The sequence below is a fragment of the Petromyzon marinus genome, unplaced genomic scaffold, assembly GCF_048934315.1.
Source record: "Petromyzon marinus isolate PM22_M1 ecotype Great Lakes invasive population unplaced genomic scaffold, UKy_Petmar_22M1.pri1.0 PM_Scaffold_12, whole genome shotgun sequence".
Taxonomy (NCBI): domain Eukaryota; kingdom Metazoa; phylum Chordata; class Hyperoartia; order Petromyzontiformes; family Petromyzontidae; genus Petromyzon; species Petromyzon marinus.
The window spans coordinates 148,582-167,516 of record NW_027423080.1 but is presented as its reverse complement, the minus strand read 5'-3'; the positions used below and the strand labels follow the sequence as shown (position 1 = coordinate 167,516).

General features: G+C 45.4%; 1 protein-coding gene across 1 annotated transcript; it reads right to left on the bottom strand.

Annotated features, from left to right (window-relative positions):
• Positions 1-7,582: 7,582 nt before the first annotated feature.
• LOC142922617 (mucin-6-like) lies at positions 7,583-11,694 on the bottom strand. Its single transcript, XM_076063437.1, has 5 exons — positions 10,298-11,694; positions 9,830-9,879; positions 9,675-9,704; positions 8,749-8,852; positions 7,583-7,791 (listed from the first exon to the last, which is right to left on the bottom strand). Exons 1-5 carry the CDS (start codon positions 10,399-10,401, stop codon positions 7,642-7,644), a joined length of 438 nt encoding a protein of 145 aa, XP_075919552.1. The 5' UTR covers positions 10,402-11,694; the 3' UTR covers positions 7,583-7,641.
• Between the last annotated feature and the right edge of the window lie 7,241 nt (positions 11,695-18,935).

Below are 18,935 nucleotides of genomic sequence, written 5' to 3'. Positions count from 1 at the left end.
CTTCATCATGCGCTTCAGTGGGGTTTATTGAACGTCCGATGAGGGAACATGGAAGTACATCACAATTAAGAGGTGTGGCATTCTGCTCTGTGAAGTCTATATTGTAAATATTCAGCCTATGACATCTTCTTCTTTGGTTCTTTCGGTAAAGTCACGTAGAATGATAATAAAATAATAAATTGATAAAATAAAATAACACAATAATATTCTCACGACGTTTCGGCCACAACACAAGCGGCCTTCATCAGGTGAAGGGGGCGAGACTGTCTGGTAGGACAGCGCTGGAGTGAAAGAGCCACGTTCAGATACGGCCTTTAAGCTGTGTGAGAGGAACAAAGCGCCTTGACAAAGGAATTAGCATATAATTTAGCATTGAAATGGCTGAATGATTAGCTTGTGACTGGTCACAGAAATAGCTATGTTAAAAGTTAAAGCATACACACCCGCAGAGGCACCCATTGTTAAAGGGATTAGCATAGAATTTAGCATTGAAATAGCTAAGTTAAGGCATACACATCTTGACAATGGAATTAGCATAGAATTTAGCATTGAGATAGCTGAGTGATTAGCTTGTACCTGCTGCAGAAACAGAGCTTGTACCTGCTTTAGAAATAGCTACGTTAAAGTCAGAGCATACACATTCACCGAGGCCCTTAGTACAAATCAAACAGGAGAATTTAGCATTGAAATAACTAGGCGAATCCAGCATTGAAACAACTGAGTGATTAGCTAGTGACTGGTCACAGAAATGACTACACATCTGAGCTATTCACAGTACTATATAGTGAACCAATAAAAACTAAAATATAAATTACCTTCATGTTATCAATAAACTCTATATTCTCCAATCAGCTAAGCTACCAACAATAAGTCGTTATATATCACAATGCTATATGGCGAAAAAATGGGTGGATTCTTACCCTCAAATTTCAGCACCACGGATAGCTACGGGCCCCGTTCAGACGGACGAGTTCGTCCATGGTCGGAACAGAGGAGGGGGAGAGAGACAGCTGCGAGGCCCTAGTATACTCCATGTTGTAAAACTATACCATTAACCGTGGTGTGAGAGGTATTAAGAGGCAATGCTGGCGAAAGAGCTGCGGTCTGAAGGTCATCGTAAAAATACAATTAATTAAGAACAGAAATGATTTAAAACATCTTTCCAGTGGTTACTAAGCCTGAATCCATCTTCTCGGTTGAAATTGTCTCTGTGCTTGTATATGTGAATGGCCTCATGAACGAATCTCTCATGGTAGCCGGTTGGTTTGCAAAGAACCTCCGTCTTGGAGAAGTCAATGTCATGTGAGCCCACTGAATTATAACAGTGATCTGCCACGGCAGAGGAGTTCGTCCTACCGTGTTTCAAGTCTGCTTTGTGTTCGCGGATGCGGTCCGAGATATGTCTTTTGGTTTCTCCAATATAGCTACTACCACAGAGGCACTTTAGTTTGTAAATGCCCGGGTACTGTATGTCTGGAACAGCATCTTTTACAGATGGAACTAAATCACGGATTTTATGTACTGTGTTGAATCGGACCTGGATCTTGTGTTTGTTCAGGATTTTGGAGATCTTTTTAGTGACCCCTGCAATGTAGGGTAAGGTGATGGTTTTGAGTGGCTCCACAAGAGGATCCTTCTTCATGACTGGAGTGATGGCTTTACGGATTGTGTAGTCGGAGTAGCCATTAGCCCTGAGAGCCTGGTGTACGTGCTTGAGTTCACTGGTAATGTGTTCCTGGTCGGAAATGCATTGGGCTCTATGGTATAGAGTCTTGATGAGGGAGTTCTTCTGGGATGGATGGTGGTGGGAATCCGGTTTCAAGTAAGCATCTGTATGGGTAGCTTTCCTGTAGACAGAGTGGCTCATTGAACCATCATGTCTTCTTTTAATTAAGACATCCAAAAAGGGTAGTTTGCCATCTTTATTATCATCTTTATCATTGCCATCTTTATTATCATTCTACGTGACTTTACCGAAAGAACCAAAGAAGATGAATCATTGCAGTCACGAAAGCTTTAAATCGAAATTTAACCGCCTCTACGGGGAGGGATTCCACACATCCTTAAGATCATTCAACAGACTTCGGGATAAGAAGGCTCAACTAATCGAGTCTCTCACCTTTCTGAAGAGATGCCGCGACTCTAAGGTAATACCAACCGCATTTACACTAACCTCTGCTGTTGCAACTTCTCTCAATGCAAAACGAATTCTAGCTAGAACTAGCTTCGCTCTTATCTCGGAAAAAATCAGACTTACACGCACCGAACTCGATCAGTTAGACAAGACACTCTACAAATCACACTTAAAATTGACAGCAACAATGTCTACATCGGATTGGGAACATGTAGACAATATGACTACCTCTTCGGCTGCCACTATGTCGAACAAATGTAGGGACAATTTGATTTCCAAATTCAATCACCTCTCCAGCAAAAAATCGGATCCACACACCGAAAAGATAGACGTCAACAAAGTCGTAATTAATCGCAGTAACAGTTCCATTTCTGATGGTCTGAAATCCGTTTTAGCTAAAGGTCTAAACTTTGCTGTCACACCGAGACACTTACCGGTTAATGATATCATTGCCCATGTCGACGTTGCACTCAAGGGCTTGAGTCACATCGCTGCAGACGTAGCAAGATCTGAAATCGCTGCAACCCTCAAAAACGCTAAGTTGCCACCCAGCAACATCAGCAAAGACGAACGTTTTGAATTATCTCAATTAAAAAATAGGGATGATATTGTCGTCCTCTCAGCCGACAAAGGCAATGCCACTGTCATCATGGACAAAACAGAATATAACAACAAAATTCAAGAACTACTCAACGATGGCAGCTACACAAAAATAAAAAGAGATCCCACCAACAGCCTGGTCACCAAAACGAACAAAATAATCTCTGATTCAACAGCATTAATTGATGAGATCAAACAGTTCTCGTTGAAGCCCTCTGCTGCCAGACCACCAAGATTATATGGCCTTCCAAAGATACACAAAGAAGATACACCCCTTCGTCCCATCGTCTCTACTATCAGCTCCCCCACCTACAAACTGGCACGTTTTCTTGCTGATATACTGCGACCTTTCACTGGAAAAACCACCTCTGCGGTACTAAATTCTACTCACCTGGTATCGACAATCAAAGGCATTTCCCTGTCCCCAAACGACCTGCTTGTCAGTTTTGATGTGGTGTCCTTGTTCACCAAAGTCCCGGTACCTGACACCATCGCTATCATTGAAGACCTGGTTCATCAAGGACTGCATACTGATGTACCCCCCCTGGTGAGACATTGCTTAACCAACACTTACTTCACCTGGAATGGAACTTTCTACAAACAAACTGAGGGCACCCCAATGGGCTCCCCCCTATCTCCGGTTGTAGACAACGTATTCATGGAAAAATTTGAAACTGACGCCATCCAGACTGCCACTCTACGCCCGACCTTATGGAAGAGGTACGTTGATGACACCTTTGTCATCTGGCCACATGGCCAGCCTGCTCTAGACCAATTCCGCGACCACATCAATTCCATACACCCAGCCATCAGATTTACCATGGAGGTCGAAAAAGATGGCAAACTACCCTTTTTGGATGTCTTAATTAAAAGAAGACATGATGGTTCAATGAGCCACTCTGTCTACAGGAAAGCTACCCATACAGATGCTTACTTGAAACCGGATTCCCACCACCATCCATCCCAGAAGAACTCCCTCATCAAGACTCTATACCATAGAGCCCAATGCATTTCCAACCAGGAACACATTACCAGTGAACTCAAGCACGTACACCAGGCTCTCAGGGCTAATGGCTACTCCGACTACACAATCCGCAAAGCCATCACTCCAGTCATGAAGAAGGATCCTCTTGTGGAGCCACTCAAAACCATCACTTTACCCTACATTGCAGGGGTCACTAAAAAGATCTCCAAAATCCTGAATAAACACAAGATCCAGGTCCAATTCAACACAGTACATAAAATCCGTGATTTAGTTCCATCTGTAAAAGATGCTGTTCCAGACATACAGTACCCGGGCGTTTACAAACTAAAGTGCCTCTGTGGTAGTAGCTACATTGGAGAAACCAAAAGACATATCTCGGACCGCATCCGCGAACATAAAGCAGACTTGAAACACGGTAGGACGAACTCCTCTGCCGTGGCAGATCACTGTTATAATTCAGTGGGCTCACATGACATTGACTTCTCCAAGACGGAGGTTCTTTGCAAACCAACCGGCTACCATGAGAGATTCGTTCATGAGGCCATTCACATATACAAGCACAGAGACAATTTCAACCGAGAAGATGGATTCAGGCTTAGTAACCACTGGAAAGATGTTTTAAATCATTTCTGTTCTTAATTAATTGTATTTTTACGATGACCTTCAGACCGCAGCTCTTTCGCCAGCATTGCCTCTTAATACCTCTCACACCACGGTTAATGGTATAGTTTTACAACATGGAGTATACTAGGGCCTCGCAGCTGTCTCTCTCCCCCTCCTCTGTTCCGACCATGGACGAACTCGTCCGTCTGAACGGGGCCCGTAGCTATCCGTGGTGCTGAAATTTGAGGGCGCTTTGTTCCTCTCACACAGCTTAAAGGCCGTGATCTGAACGTGGCTCTTTCACTCCAGCGCTGTCCTACCAGACAGTCTCGCCCCTTCACCTGATGAAGGCCGCTTGTGTTGTGGCCGAAACGTCGTGAGAATATTATTGTGTTATTTTATTTCATCAATTTATTATTTTATTCTCATTCTACGTGACTTTACCGAAAGAACCAAAGAAGAGGAAAATGTTACCACATCCATAACATGTGTCATAGTCTGCATGTTATAGGCTGCAGAGGGCAGGATAACACATTCCTTTATTTTGCTGTAAATACATGCTCCCAAGTCAATGCAAAATACCTTCTGTCAACACCAATCCCTTGCTTTTCTTTCAAAGTGACACCGAAACCCCCGGTTGAGGAAATGCCAACAAAGCCAGCTCCTGAAGAGAGTGGCGCTCCTCAAGAACCAACTGCACCGAAGGACAAGACACCCCCACCTCCAACCTCCAGCAACAAGGAGCCAGAACCATCACCCCCAGAAGGGCCAGGTGTGTTCATTTTATAAGATTATATATACAGGAAGTATACTGCTTATGATCAAATCAAACAACGGGACTTAATTTGTTAGATCTCAGAAACTAATTAAGACTTGCTTATGGATAGGTGTTGGATAGGTGACAATCTGTGTAACAGATGTCATAGGTTTCGATTTAAAGCTTTCGTGACTGCAATGATTCATCTTCTTTGGTTCTTTCGGTAAAGTCACGTAGAATGATAATAAAATAATAAATTGATAAAATAAAATAACACAATAATATTCTCACGACGTTTCGGCCACAACACAAGCGGCCTTCATCAGGTGAAGGGGGCGAGACTGTCTGGTAGGACAGCGCTGGAGTGAAAGAGCCACGTTCAGATACGGACTTTAAGCTGTGTGAGAGGAACAAAGCGCCTTGACAAAGGAATTAGCATATAATTTAGCATTGAAATGGCTGAATGATTAGCTTGTGACTGGTCACAGAAATAGCTATGTTAAAAGTTAAAGCATACACACCCGCAGAGGCACCCATTGTTAAAGGGATTAGCATAGAATTTAGCATTGAAATAGCTAAGTTAAGGCATACACATCTTGACAATGGAATTAGCATAGAATTTAGCATTGAGATAGCTGAGTGATTAGCTTGTACCTGCTGCAGAAACAGAGCTTGTACCTGCTTTAGAAATAGCTACGTTAAAGTCAGAGCATACACATTCACCGAGGCCCTTAGTACAAATCAAACAGGAGAATTTAGCATTGAAATAACTAGGCGAATCCAGCATTGAAACAACTGAGTGATTAGCTAGTGACTGGTCACAGAAATGACTACACATCTGAGCTATTCACAGTACTATATAGTGAACCAATAAAAACTAAAATATAAATTACCTTCATGTTATCAATAAACTCTATATTCTCCAATCAGCTAAGCTACCAACAATAAGTCGTTATATATCACAATGCTATATGGCGAAAAAATGGGTGGATTCTTACCCTCAAATTTCAGCACCACGGATAGCTACGGGCCCCGTTCAGACGGACGAGTTCGTCCATGGTCGGAACAGAGGAGGGGGAGAGAGACAGCTGCGAGGCCCTAGTATGTTCCATATTGTAAAACTATACCATTAACCGTGGTGTGAGAGGTATTAAGAGGCAATGCTGGCGAAAGAGCTGCGGTCTGAAGGTCATCGTAAAAATACAATTAATTAAGAACAGAAATGATTTAAAACATCTTTCCAGTGGTTACTAAGCCTGAATCCATCTTCTCGGTTGAAATTGTCTCTGTGCTTGTATATGTGAATGGCCTCATGAACGAATCTCTCATGGTAGCCAGTTGGTTTGCAAAGAACCTCCGTCTTGGAGAAGTCAATGTCATGTGAGCCCACTGAATTATAACAGTGATCTGCCACGGCAGAGGAGTTCGTCCTACCGTGTTTCAAGTCTGCTTTGTGTTCGCGGATGCGGTCCGAGATATGTCTTTTGGTTTCTCCAATGTAGCTACTACCACAGAGGCACTTTAGTTTGTAAACGCCCGGGTACTGTATGTCTGGAACAGCATCTTTTACAGATGGAACTAAATCACGGATTTTATGTACTGTGTTGAATCGGACCTGGATCTTGTGTTTGTTCAGGATTTTGGAGATCTTTTTAGTGACCCCTGCAATGTAGGGTAAAGTGATGGTTTTGAGTGGCTCCACAAGAGGATCCTTCTTCATGACTGGAGTGATGGCTTTGCGGATTGTGTAGTCGGAGTAACCATTAGCCCTGAGAGCCTGGTGTACGTGCCTGAGCTCACTGGTAATGTGTTCCTGGTCGGAAATGCATTGGGCTCTATGGTATAGAGTCTTGATGAGGGAGTTCTTCTGGGATGGATGGTGGTGGGAATCCGGTTTCAAGTAAGCATCTGTATGGGTAGCTTTCCTGTAGACAGAGTGGCTCATTGAACCATCATGTCTCCTTTTAATTAAGACATCCAAAAAGGGTAGTTTGCCATCTTTTTCGACCTCCATGGTAAATCTGATGGCTGGGTGTATGGAATTGATGTGGTCGCGGAATTGGTCTAGAGCAGACCAAATAGGAGACTCAAAAGTAGGTGGCTTCCGCGCCACCCGGATATGACGTCACAGGCCGGTCCCGGCTGCTTTCACAATGTCACGGATGCGCTCCTGGAAAACCCCGTCCTCGCAAATCGGATACCTTTAATTCTCCCATAAATGGCAGAAACAGTAGACGCGTCGCTTGCCCGTGTGTATTTTTCCTCCTTATCAGCCACATTCAACGGGGTTTAACCGGTACAAAATTCACCAACGCACTTAATAATTATACAAAAGCTCGCTGCGCCAAAATGACACTGGAAACTGGACCATGTCCAAACGTGCTCGGAGTCTTGTCGGAAGACGCGCCGTAATTCAAGTTTCTGCGTCCTAAACCTATGCAGGTGAAGAAATGCTGTTGTCTTTCCCCCCCCCCCCCCCCCCCCCCCCACATAAAGCGGTAGCCATCTTAACGCGCAGCCACCAGGCTCGGGACAGCCGCGCCGCGCTAAGCCCCCACTTGCTCACCACACGTTGCAGTCCACCTTGATTGTATCCCCCTTGCCATAGACAATGCCACGGTGCCGGCACGGGCAATCCTCCGGCGGGATACAGTTGCCGTTGTCGTCTGGGATGAGTCCATCCCCGCATGGGCAGTCCGATTCGCACGGCGGCTAAGACGGAGGCCGAGAAGTGGGGCAAACAACAGAGGAAGAGTAAGAAGCCGGGGATTCGCCTTTCGCTCCGAGCCATCCATCGCGCAATGCCTGTGCTACTAGTCTGGCCAAGAGGGCATCGAAGAAGGTCGCTTTTTCCTCTCCATGTCAAAGTCCGTCTTTAACACCGAGCAATTATCACTGTCGCACGAAGGACACTTTTCGGCTAAGGTTTTCCCCTGCTGCTGTCGTGGCTGTAGTGGAGTGCCCAGTGACTGCCTCACTGCTGCAGCAGAGAGAATTCGGAGTGAATCAGTTGTCACGGGGGGCGATCGATGCTCCAGCACTCACCGATTCACTCCAGTCAGCTCCTGATTGCTCACCGGCAGTCAGTCGCCTGCTGGTCGCTCTTCTATCGCTACTACTACCATGGTTACTCGTTCCCGTGAGCTTCACTCGCCCGTGTTGAGGACTCTATCTCTACTGGACACTAACCGTTTCGTCCCGTCCATACTGTGTTCAACCACCACCATCACACAGGTCAAAAAGCTTGTGCCCTGAAGCATACGATTATCACTGTTGCTAAGCACAGACCAAATAGCTTAAAAGCCAGTAAAGGACATTTGCTAAAGTCTGAATTCATATCCCACGGTTTAATACTTTATGTCCCCATGCTCAATGCATGACATGGGCAAAGGACAAAGCTACCCGAGTGGCATGGAACAGGTAGTAAGCCACTTTGGTCTGCGCTCTTTCTAAAGAAGAGTAGCAAAGCGACGCTAACTTTCTCCTCTTAAGCCCTCTTGTCGTGGCCAGCAGCCCTCAGACATTGGCTATTTAACTGCTGAATCATATCGCTGATGCTGCTACTGCTGCTGCTGCGATCATACAAGAGAGCATAGAACAGAACCCTCTGAGAGGTGGGTGAAAGCCAACCCCGTGGGCTGTGTCTAAGGGGGGGTCGAGTGTACTCACACAGGGCAAGTTGATGGTCTGGCAGGTCCTCTCGCAGGCCTTCGCGTGGCTCCTGCCTCTCAGGGCGCTGCCATCGACCAGGAGTTGGAGGGCATTTTCGACCTCTGCCCAATGACATTTCACCATGGAGGACGTCAAATACAAAATATCCCGTGCCGCCATTCGCGAAAAGAGTAGCAGGCCAATGCACACGCTGGGCACGTCAAAAACACAAATTTGCCAATTTCGAACACAAAAAAATTGACCGCAAATTACTCGATTAGAATCACAACGACAACAGCCGCTATTTGCCACTAAGTGGCGGTGACATCACCATGGCGCTTGTGCCAGGCTATGTGCACGTTAAGGCCATCATGTGAGGTGTGTTGAACGCTACCCGCCGGCAGGAGGCCATGGGACAGACCCTCCTGGCACCATGAGAAACGGTGCGATTGCCAAAGGTGTTCGTGATTTAATTCTGTTCGTTGAGATGGGCCGAGGTTGCCCGGGAGGGAGGTAATTCTACTGTTGAGCGGTGCGAGGGAAGAAGCGGACAGAGAATTGGATGTGACCTGCAGTGTGGTGAGTGGGTGGGTGGCTGAGTTGGGTGGTGAGTGTGGGGAGAGCGGCAGTGTGGCGGTTAGCGTGCTGCGCTATGGACCCGGCGACCCGAGTTTGATTCCCGCTCACAACCAATAACGCTGGTGAATATCTGAATCGGTCCTGGGCCTCTCCTAGGTCGACTCAGCTGTGCTGGCCTTGCTGACAGTACTTACCCAACAACAGCACATTAAGGCTATGTGGGGGGTCTTTTTTGTCTTTGAATTAGTAAGCGAGCGAACGAGTTGTTTGAGTGAGTGGGTGAGAAAGTTAGCAAGTGAGCGAGTGAGTTGTGAGCCGTGGTGGTGGTGGTGGTTGATGCGGTCTGTGAGGGCAGGCAAACTTACGGAGGGGGCTTTCACGTCGCATTCTTCCGCCTGCGGTCATGCGGGGATACAGAGAGCGCCAGACATTGGTGAGAACCTCGCGTGGTGGCAGTGTGGTCAATGGTATCGTTTGTGGTGTTGGTGGTGGGGGGGGGGATTGGCGCTGCAGGACTCACCGAGCATGGTGATGGGGTTTTCGCACCTGAGAACTCCGTACTCGCAAGCACTGCCAAGGAGACACATCAACATGGCGTGGTTAAAGCTCTCATGTGTACTAATTCACCCCTCCGCACCCCCCCCCCTCCCCTCCCTGGGAAAGTGACATGGCCCGGCTAGAAAAAAAAGCCAGAAATCGATTATTTAAATTGTTGGTAAGGACAATCCTTAGAGCAAGCCAAGGCACGTGCAAATGGCGCGGCGATGTCGCGTCATTTGCACGTGTTATTTAGTGAATGTCACGCCGCCACAAAGGCATCATTTGCCCAGGCCCCTGGCCCTGCTTGGCAGATGTTTCAGCTATAGCTTGGCACTTGCTAACGGCCAGTGGAGGGAAAAAAATCCCACCTATACAGCGAAAGGTCACTCTGCTCTGGCTCGGCTCAGATGCGGCAGTGGAAAAGGCCCATGAAGGCAACCATTCATACCAGGCTAGATCGCCGACCCAGTAGAATTTCCCAGGCGGGACAATGTCGTGACCTGTGTAGCATGGGCACTCGATGCCCGGAACACACTCTCCCTCGTGTTTCATGAAAGTCCCCTCTGCACACACGCAGACTGTGGGTTACAGAGAGAGGGAGAAGGTCAGAGGAGGAGGGCCAGAGAGCGGTGCTAATGTAGAGGCTCAGTTTCAGTTTCTTTATTTTGGTATAGCCCTGTGAGCCATTCGGCTCTTGAATCGGGTGCAACCACAACAAACAAAAAAACAAAAACACGAACAAGAAAAACATCTTAAAGTGACTATGTGTGAATGTGCAAACAGAAAATCCATGAAAAAAACAGCAAAAATATTCCTGAGAAAAGCACCGTACACCAATCCTGTGTGCAAAAAAATCCCAGTGGGATGCAAGTCAAACAACAACAACAACCACAAGACAACTTAGATTAAGGCCATCAGTCTAACTCCGTACTACAACAAAAACAAACATGTCCAAACCAAAAAACTTTTCGAAATCACGAAAAATAAAGCCATAATTGCAACGTAACAGTGATCATAGGGACTGTGACCGGATTTTTACAATAAACTACATAAATAACATGTAACACCAAATCCTAGAGCCATAGCTGGCTGCATGAGTTACTCCACAACAACAGAAGCATAAGTCGGAGTATCAAATTTTTCAATGCACCTTTAAGATCAGCACGCTAAATCAAAATACAGATAATACTTTGCTGCGTCATTGGGAGCAAAAACATTTTATTTCATTTTACGCCAATGAATAGCAGTGGCAGCTAGGGGTGTACAACTCCTCTAGAGCAGTTTTGAGAGGAGATCTCATTGGTAGCGATTCAAGTTGCAGTTTATTGGCAATAGCATTCCAGACCCTGGGGGCATCAATAGCAAAGGCCCTTCCCTCCAGTTTTTGTACGGCAATAGGGAATTTGAAGCTGGTATATGAGCGAAGACCTGAGGTCAAATTTGTTCTTTGAAACAGAGAGGAGATCCAGAAGCTAGTCTGCGGATTTTTTTGTAAGTACATCGTGAATAATTAAGATCTGGTGCACAAGCCGTCGAACATTAAGAGATGTTACGTTTGACCCAATGTAGATATCACAGTGGTGAGACCTATATGGACAGTTCAATGTAAATCTTAAGGCCGAGTGACAAATTGAGTCAAGCTTCTTCAGTACAGTACTTGGGGCGGATTTATACACGATGTCACAGTAGTCAAGTAGAGGCAGTATGGTAGCGTTTATCAATTCCAAACGGAACATTGGGGGGAAGCAGTGCTTGTGTCGATACAGAAAATCTAATTTTAAACAATGGAGCGAGTTTGTGAAATCTGACCCACGGCAACCACCCCCCCCCTCCCTCTGGCCCACCCAACTACCCAGCAGTGTCAATGAGTTAAGTCTGTCGGGCAGGTTACAAAGCAGCGGGTAAACGAGCATAATCGTAATAATATGAATGTGATGATAATATAGGACCCTGCCTAATATAGGACCTTGGTTCTGGCTCCTTGTTGCTGGAGGTTGGAGGCGGGGGTGTCTTGTCCTTTGATCCAGTTGGTTCTTGAGGAGGAGGGCCACTCTCTTCAGGAGCTGGCTTTGTTGGCTTTTCCTCAACGGGGGTTTCGGTGTCACTATGAAAGAAAAGCAAGGGATGGATGTTGACAGAATGAAGATTGCTCATGCATTCTCAATAACTCCTTGTAAAATGTTGTAAACAACCTTCAGACGATACTTTTAATCTGCATCTCAAATGAGTTACTGGGAAGTGTTCCAAAATAATGTACAGCTTTGCCAATCCACTGTTCAATTAAAGCCTCCCCACGTTGTCTGGGTTTGTGGGATTGTTTGACAGCGCTTCATCATTTTCTTTAGTGTGAATGTGGGAATCATGGATGGGGAAGCATGGAAGTACAGCACAATAAAGGATTCTGGCATTCTGCCCTCTGTATTCCACATTGTAAATATTCAGCCTTATGACATCGATTATGCAGGTAGTCACCCATCTAAAATCATCCATGCGTCACCATGTTTAGTTTCTAGCATCTAACGAATTCAGTCACATTCTGTGTGATTTGAACCTAAGCACTATACATCCTGTATATATACTCTGACAAAATGAACACACCTGGCCCTTCTGCGGGCGATGGTCCTGGCTCCTTGTTGCTAGAGGTTGGAGGTTGGGGTGACTTCTCCTTCGATGGAGTTGGTTCTGGAGGAGGAGGTCCACTTTCTTCTGATGCTGCCGTTGTTGGCTTTTCCTCAACCGGGGGTTTCGGTGTTACTTTTAAAGAAGAGAAAGGGATAGATCTTGAAAGAATGTACATTTAAAAGACGTGGGAGCATGGACGTACAGCACAAAAAATGAGTTTAGCATTCAGACCTCTGCAGCCTAAAACTTTCAGTTTATAAATCATGTTAACTGCCGTGGTCACTCATTCATACCATCCAGTTACAATCATACTTCGTCTCTGAGATCTAAAAATGTAGTCGCATTTTGCGTGATTTGATTATGAGTATTATACATCCTGTGTATATATATATTCTTAGAGCATGGACACACCTGACCCTTCTGGGTTTGAGGGACCTGGCTCCTTGATGCCAGAGGTTGGAGGTGCGGGTATCTTGTCCATCGATGCAGTTGGTTCTGGGGGAACAGTGCAAACCTCACTGATTGGCTGTGCCAGGTGGTGGTGCATTGAAATACACATTTACCTGATCTAAAAAAAACCTCAATTATGAATGATGGCATTTAATATATTATCCATGTGATTTTGCAACTAATTCCAGAATGGTATCTGGGCTTGCTTTAGATGGAGTTGGTGCAGGGGGTCCACCTGCTCTGGAACAGCAGAATCTGACCTTGTAGTTGTAACATGGCAAATAGTCCTGATCGTTATTAGAGCATTTCAAGCCTGTGCTCTGGTCACAAGTGATCGTCTGGCCTAATTCCTCCCATGGGGTATTCGGGAATCTTTCTGCTTTGCAGTAAAATTTTTCCACTGATGAGTCAGGCAGACAGACCTCTCTCCCCGAGTCTATAATCTTTTGGTAGGATTCCTCATCTCCGCCATTTTCTTCATCAGGATATTGATCATCGTACCAGTCAGACCAGCCTAAAGCACAATCTTCTGTAAACATAGAACATTAATCAGTGATGAAATTCAAACAGATTATGGAAAATATTTAAACCATATGTATGCATTAAAACAGGCCTCAAGACTATCTTACCACACTCCAATCCTTACCTTGTTTGGTGGGTGTTTCATTTGGTTTTGTAGCCTCAATTGGTTGCTGTGTTGCAGGAACAATCAATTCTGCAAAAAATATAAGTGAATTATGGTGTGTATCGCGTAAAATAATACACATCATCATCATCACTGAATATTACATCTCCCAAAATAATGTTTGTTAGGACAGGTAAGCAGTTATGAGTTTCTATTGATTGCATTGAAGTGGACCCATCCAAATGTTGGGTTTACAAATTGAAATGGATGCTGCATCATTTGACCAAATGGCTGCCTTTTTACAACATTCGATTTTGTTAAAAACGTTCTAAACATTGACTCATAGAGACGCATGGAATGGGGGAATAATAACTTCAGAAAATTAGTATGTGGAGCACTGTTAACATCAGCAATTGGGAAATTAGCCAGGTGTAGTGTGTGTATTAAATACGTGTATACCTGTAGCATGATGTTTATCTATGTAGCTTGCATACACGGGCAATGTATTTTACTTGAATTTGTTTACTTTTCAAACCTCTATTATTTTAACGTGGATTATAACCTATCATGTGAAGTCACAAAACGTGTTTAATCTAATTTAAAGTGTTTTTGATCTCACGTGTTTCGAATATATTCACAAGTCAAATATTAGAAAAACTGCCCAAGCATTATGCTTATTTCCCAAAGTATCGGTTTTCAATGTTGAGTAAAAGCTGTCTTTGATCTCAATAAAGGTACAATACTTCTGATTGGTGGAATGTTTACAAGGTGAAGGACGGTCATGTTACTGACGTGATTTATTTTAACTAGAAGATAATTGATGTTGTTCATGTTCCCATTGTCATAGTTACCTTCACCGATAGTGATGATCCCTTTAGGCACTGGTGGGGACTTTGGTTTCCTTTTCGTTGTTTCCGGAGCAGCTGCTGTTGGTGGTTTCTCAGGGGCCCCTTTGGTTGGGGCCTGAGTAATGGGTGGTGGAGGGGGGGCACCTGATTTGGAGCAGCAGAATATGACCTTGTAGTTGTAACATATAAACATGCCTTGATCGTCATGAGAGCATTTCAGGCCTGTGCTCTTGTCACATGTGATCGTCTGGCCCAATTCCTGCCATGGGGTATTAGGGAATCTCTCTGCTTTGCAGTCATTTTTTTCCACTGATGAGCCAGGCAGACAAACCACTTTCCCTGAGGCTATGACCTTCTCGTATGATTCATCATCTCCACCATTTTCTTCATCAGGATATTGATCATCATACCACTCAGACCAGCCTGTAGCACAGTCTTCTTCTGCAAAGATACATTCTCAATCAGTCTTCAAACAGTTACAATGTATATATGAACTCCATTTCTCTAAGATAATGTTCTGACAGCTATAAAATGCATCATACCTATGAATGCGCCATTGGTAGGAGTGTACAGCGAAATATGTATTTACGTACAGCAAGGATACAGTGAGCCTCTTAATCATGAAAGGACTGTACATAGAGCTGCCGAATTTTCGTTGAGTATCAACCCGAAAGATTGATGAGCTGCAATACCCCTTCTGTTAGCACCACCTTATTTTACGAAGATACGGTCGATCAATAACTCTGACACAGAGTGACCTACTGCTTCGTAAGTTCCTCCTATTCTGCTACCAACCCAGCCTAGAGTCTGTGAGTCATACCCTCTTCCAGTAAATGAGCCAAGGTTGGGACCAGCACACTGTAAAGTAGTACAAAAGCCCAAATTAAAATGCTTCAGGACACTAGCATAGTCTTTTTGCAACCGGGAATGTCCCGGCACAACCAGAACAACTGGTTGCTTTGACTGAACATGTGTTAAACTGATATGATTGTATGTTATATATTATCCACATGTGATCTTGCAACTAATTCCACCATGGTACCTGGGCCTGGAGTTGAGGTTGATGGTTCTGGCTCCTTGCTGCTGGAGGTTGGAGGTGGGGGTGTCTTGTCCTTCGATCCAGTTGGCTCTGGAGGAGGAGCGCCACTCTCTTCAGGAGCTGGCTTTGTTGGCTTTTCCTCAACCGGGGGTTTGGGTGTCACTTTGAAAGAAAAGCAAGGGATGGATGATGACAGAATGTAGATTGTTTAGACGTGGGAGCATGGATATACAGAACAATAAAGGTGCGTGGCATTCTGCCCTCTGCAGCCACATTGTTAAACATTAGCCTATGATATCTGTTACACAAGTAGTCACCCATCCCAACCTCATCCAGGTGCAAGTCTAATTCGATTAAAAGATCTAACATATTAAGTCGCATTGTGTAATCTGATCCTAAGTATTATACAGCCATTATATTTATATATAATCTTGCAAAATGAACACACCTGGCCCTTCTGGGGGTGATGGTTCTGGCTCCTTGTTGCTGGAGGTTGGAGGTGGGGGTGGCTTGTCCTTCGATGCAGTTGGTTCTTGAGGAGGAGGGCCACTCTTATCAGGAGCTGGCTTTGTTGGCTTTTCTTCAACCGGGGGTTTCGGTGTCACTTGGAAAGAAAAGCAAGGGATGGATGTTGATAGAATGAAGATTGCGCATGCATTCCCAATTACCCCTTGCAAATAGTTGTAAACAACCTTCAGACGATACTTTTAATCTGCATTTCAAATGAACTACTTGAAAGTGTTCCAAAATAATGTACAGTTTTTTCCAATCCGCTGTTCAATTAAAGCCTCCCACGCTGTCTGGGTTTGTGGGGTTATTTAACCGTGCTTCATCATTCTCGTTAGTGCGAGTGTGGGAATTATCGATAGCGAAGCATGGAAGTACAGCACAATAAAGGGTTCTGGCATTCTGCCATCTGTAGTCCACATTGTAAATATTCAGCCTTATGACATCAATTATGCAGGTAGTCACCCATCTAAAATAATTCATGCGTCACCATGTTTAGTTTCTAGCATATACCGAATTCAGTCACAATCTGTGCGATTTGATCCTAAGCAGTATTCATCCTGTATATATATACTCTTACAAAATGAACACACCTGGACCATCTGAGGGTGATGGTTCTGGCTCCTTGTTGCTAGAGGTTGGAGGTGGGGGTAACTTCTCCTTCGATCAGAATCAGAATCAGAAAGGGTTTTATTCGCCATGAAAGCTCACACCGACACGGAATTTACTTTGGCAGGATGGTGCATACATTCAACATATAGGAATCTAAAATCTTAAATAAGTTTTAAACAAGTCTTACTGTAATAATAAGGGTTAAAAGTCTAACTAACACCAAGGGGCTGAAGTATATCAAATTGAATAAATATCGAATATAAAATAGCTTTAAGATATAATTTAAAAATAAAAAAATACAAATAGGTTAACATAGTTAATATCGGCAAGGTGTCATTATGTAGATAAAATGTTAAAATCGGTGTAAGCCCTTGGCCTTGTTTAACAGGCCAGCAGCAGATGGGAAGAAACTGTTTTTATGGCGTGAGGTTTTGGTCCTGATGGACCGAAGCCTTCTGCCGGAGGGGAGTAGCTGAAACAGAGAGTGTCCAGGGTGGGAGGAATCGGCCATAATCTTCCTCGCTCGCCTCATGGTCCTTGTCATGTGCAGGTCCTCGAGGGTTGGTAGATTGCAGGCAATTACCTTCTCAGCAGTGTGGATGATACGCTGCAGTCTGCTCTTGTCCTTGGCAGTGGCAGCAGCGTACCAGACGGTTATGGAGGAGGTGAGGATGGATTCAATGATCGCTGTATAGAATTGCACCATCATTGTCTTTGGTAGGTTGAATTTCTTCAGCTGCCGTAGAAAGTACATCCTCTGTTGAGCTCTCTTGGTGAGGGAGCTGATGTTCAGTTCCCACTTGAGGTCCCGGGAGAGAATAGTGCCCAGGAAGTGGAAGGACTCTATAATTTTGACTGGGGAGTCTAACAGGGTGATGGGGGTGAGTGGGGCTGTATTCTTCCTGAAGTCCACAACCATCTCAACTGTCTTTAGAGCATTTAGCTCTAAGTTGTTCTGGCTACACCAGGTCACCAGGTTGTCAGCTTCCCACCTATAGTCAGACTCATCCCCACCAGAGATCAGCCCAATGAGGGTGGTGTTGTCCGCAAACTTCAAGAGTTTGACGGACAGATGATTGGAGGTGCAGCTGTTGGTATACAGGGAGAAGAGCAGTGGGGAAAGGACGCAGCCCTGAGGAGTTCCGGTGCTGATGGACCTGGAGTCAGAGACTTGTGTTCCCAGCTTAACGCACTGCTTCCTGTCAGACAGGAAGTCTGTGATCCACCTGCAGGTGGAGTAGGGCACGTTCAGCTGGAAGAGCTTGTCCTGAAGCAGGGCAGGGATGATGGTGTTGAAGGCAGAGCTGAAGTCCACAAACAGGATCCTGGCGTAGGATGCTGGGGCGTCCAGATGCTGTAGGGTGAAGTGGAGGGCCATGTTAACTGCGTCGTCCACAGACCTGTTGGCTCTGTAGGCAAACTGAAGGGGGTCCAGAAGAGGGTCTGTGATGGCTTTGAAGTGTGCCAGGACCAGGCGCTCAAAAGACTTCATTACCACAGATGTAAGGGCGACCGGTCTGTAATCATTTAGTCCTGTTGGCCTTAGCTTTTTGGGCACAGGGATGATGGTGGAGGACTTGAGACAGGCTGGTACATGGCATGTCTCCAGGGAGGTGTTAAAGATGTTGGTGAACACCGGAGACAGCTGGTCAGCGCAGTGCCTGAGGGTGGCTGGAGAGACAGAGTCTGGCCCGGCTGCTTTGAGTGGATTCTGCCTCTTGAAAAGTCTATTAACTTCTCCCTCCTGAAAGGAGAGAGTCGTCTCTGTAGTATGGGTGGGGGATGGGGCCTCTTGGGTGGGAAGGGGTGGTTCAGGACAGTTCAATTGTCTTTCAAATCTACAGTAGAACTCGTTCAGGTCGTTGGCTAGGCGGGAGTCGTTAGTGGTGTGGGGGGCTCTGGGTTTGTAGTTGGCGATCTGCCTGAGCCCTCTCCAAACAGAAGCAGCGTCGTTAGTAGAGAACTGGTGTTTTAGTCTCTCTGAGTACAGTCGTTTAGCCTCTCTCACCGCTTTGCTAAACCTGTTCTTCGACTCCTTGAATCTGTCTCTATCTCCACTCCTAAACGCTTCCTCCTTCTCCAACCTCAACCTTCTGAGCTTTGCTGAGAACCAGGGCTTATTGTTGTTAAAGTTCACCCTGGTACGTGTTGGGATACAGCAGTCCTCACAGAAGCTGATGTAGGACGTCACAGCCTCTGTGAGTTCATCCAGACTATTGGTAGCAGTCGTGAACATATCCCAGTCAGTACAGTCTAAGCATGCCCGCAAATCTTCCACAGCCTCACTGGTCCACTGTTTAGATGTCCTCACAGCAGGTTTACAGAGTTTTAGTTTCTGCCTGTATGCAGGAATCAGGTGGACCATGGCATGGTCAGAGTGTCC

What these genes read in the sequence shown, in the direction of transcription:
- LOC142922617 (XM_076063437.1), bottom strand. Translation starts at nt 10,401, where the DNA reads ATGAAACACGAGGGAGAGTGTGTTCCGGGCATCGAGTGCCCATGCTAC. An exon ending in TGGGTCGGCGATCTAGCCTG is followed by an intron (nt 9,880 to 10,297) that starts GTATGAATGGTT and finishes TCTCCTTGGCAG; the next exon opens with TGCTTGCGAGTACGGAGTTC. An exon ending in AAACCCCATCACCATGCTCG is followed by an intron (nt 9,705 to 9,829) that starts GTGAGTCCTGCA and finishes GCATGACCGCAG; the next exon opens with GCGGAAGAATGCGACGTGAA.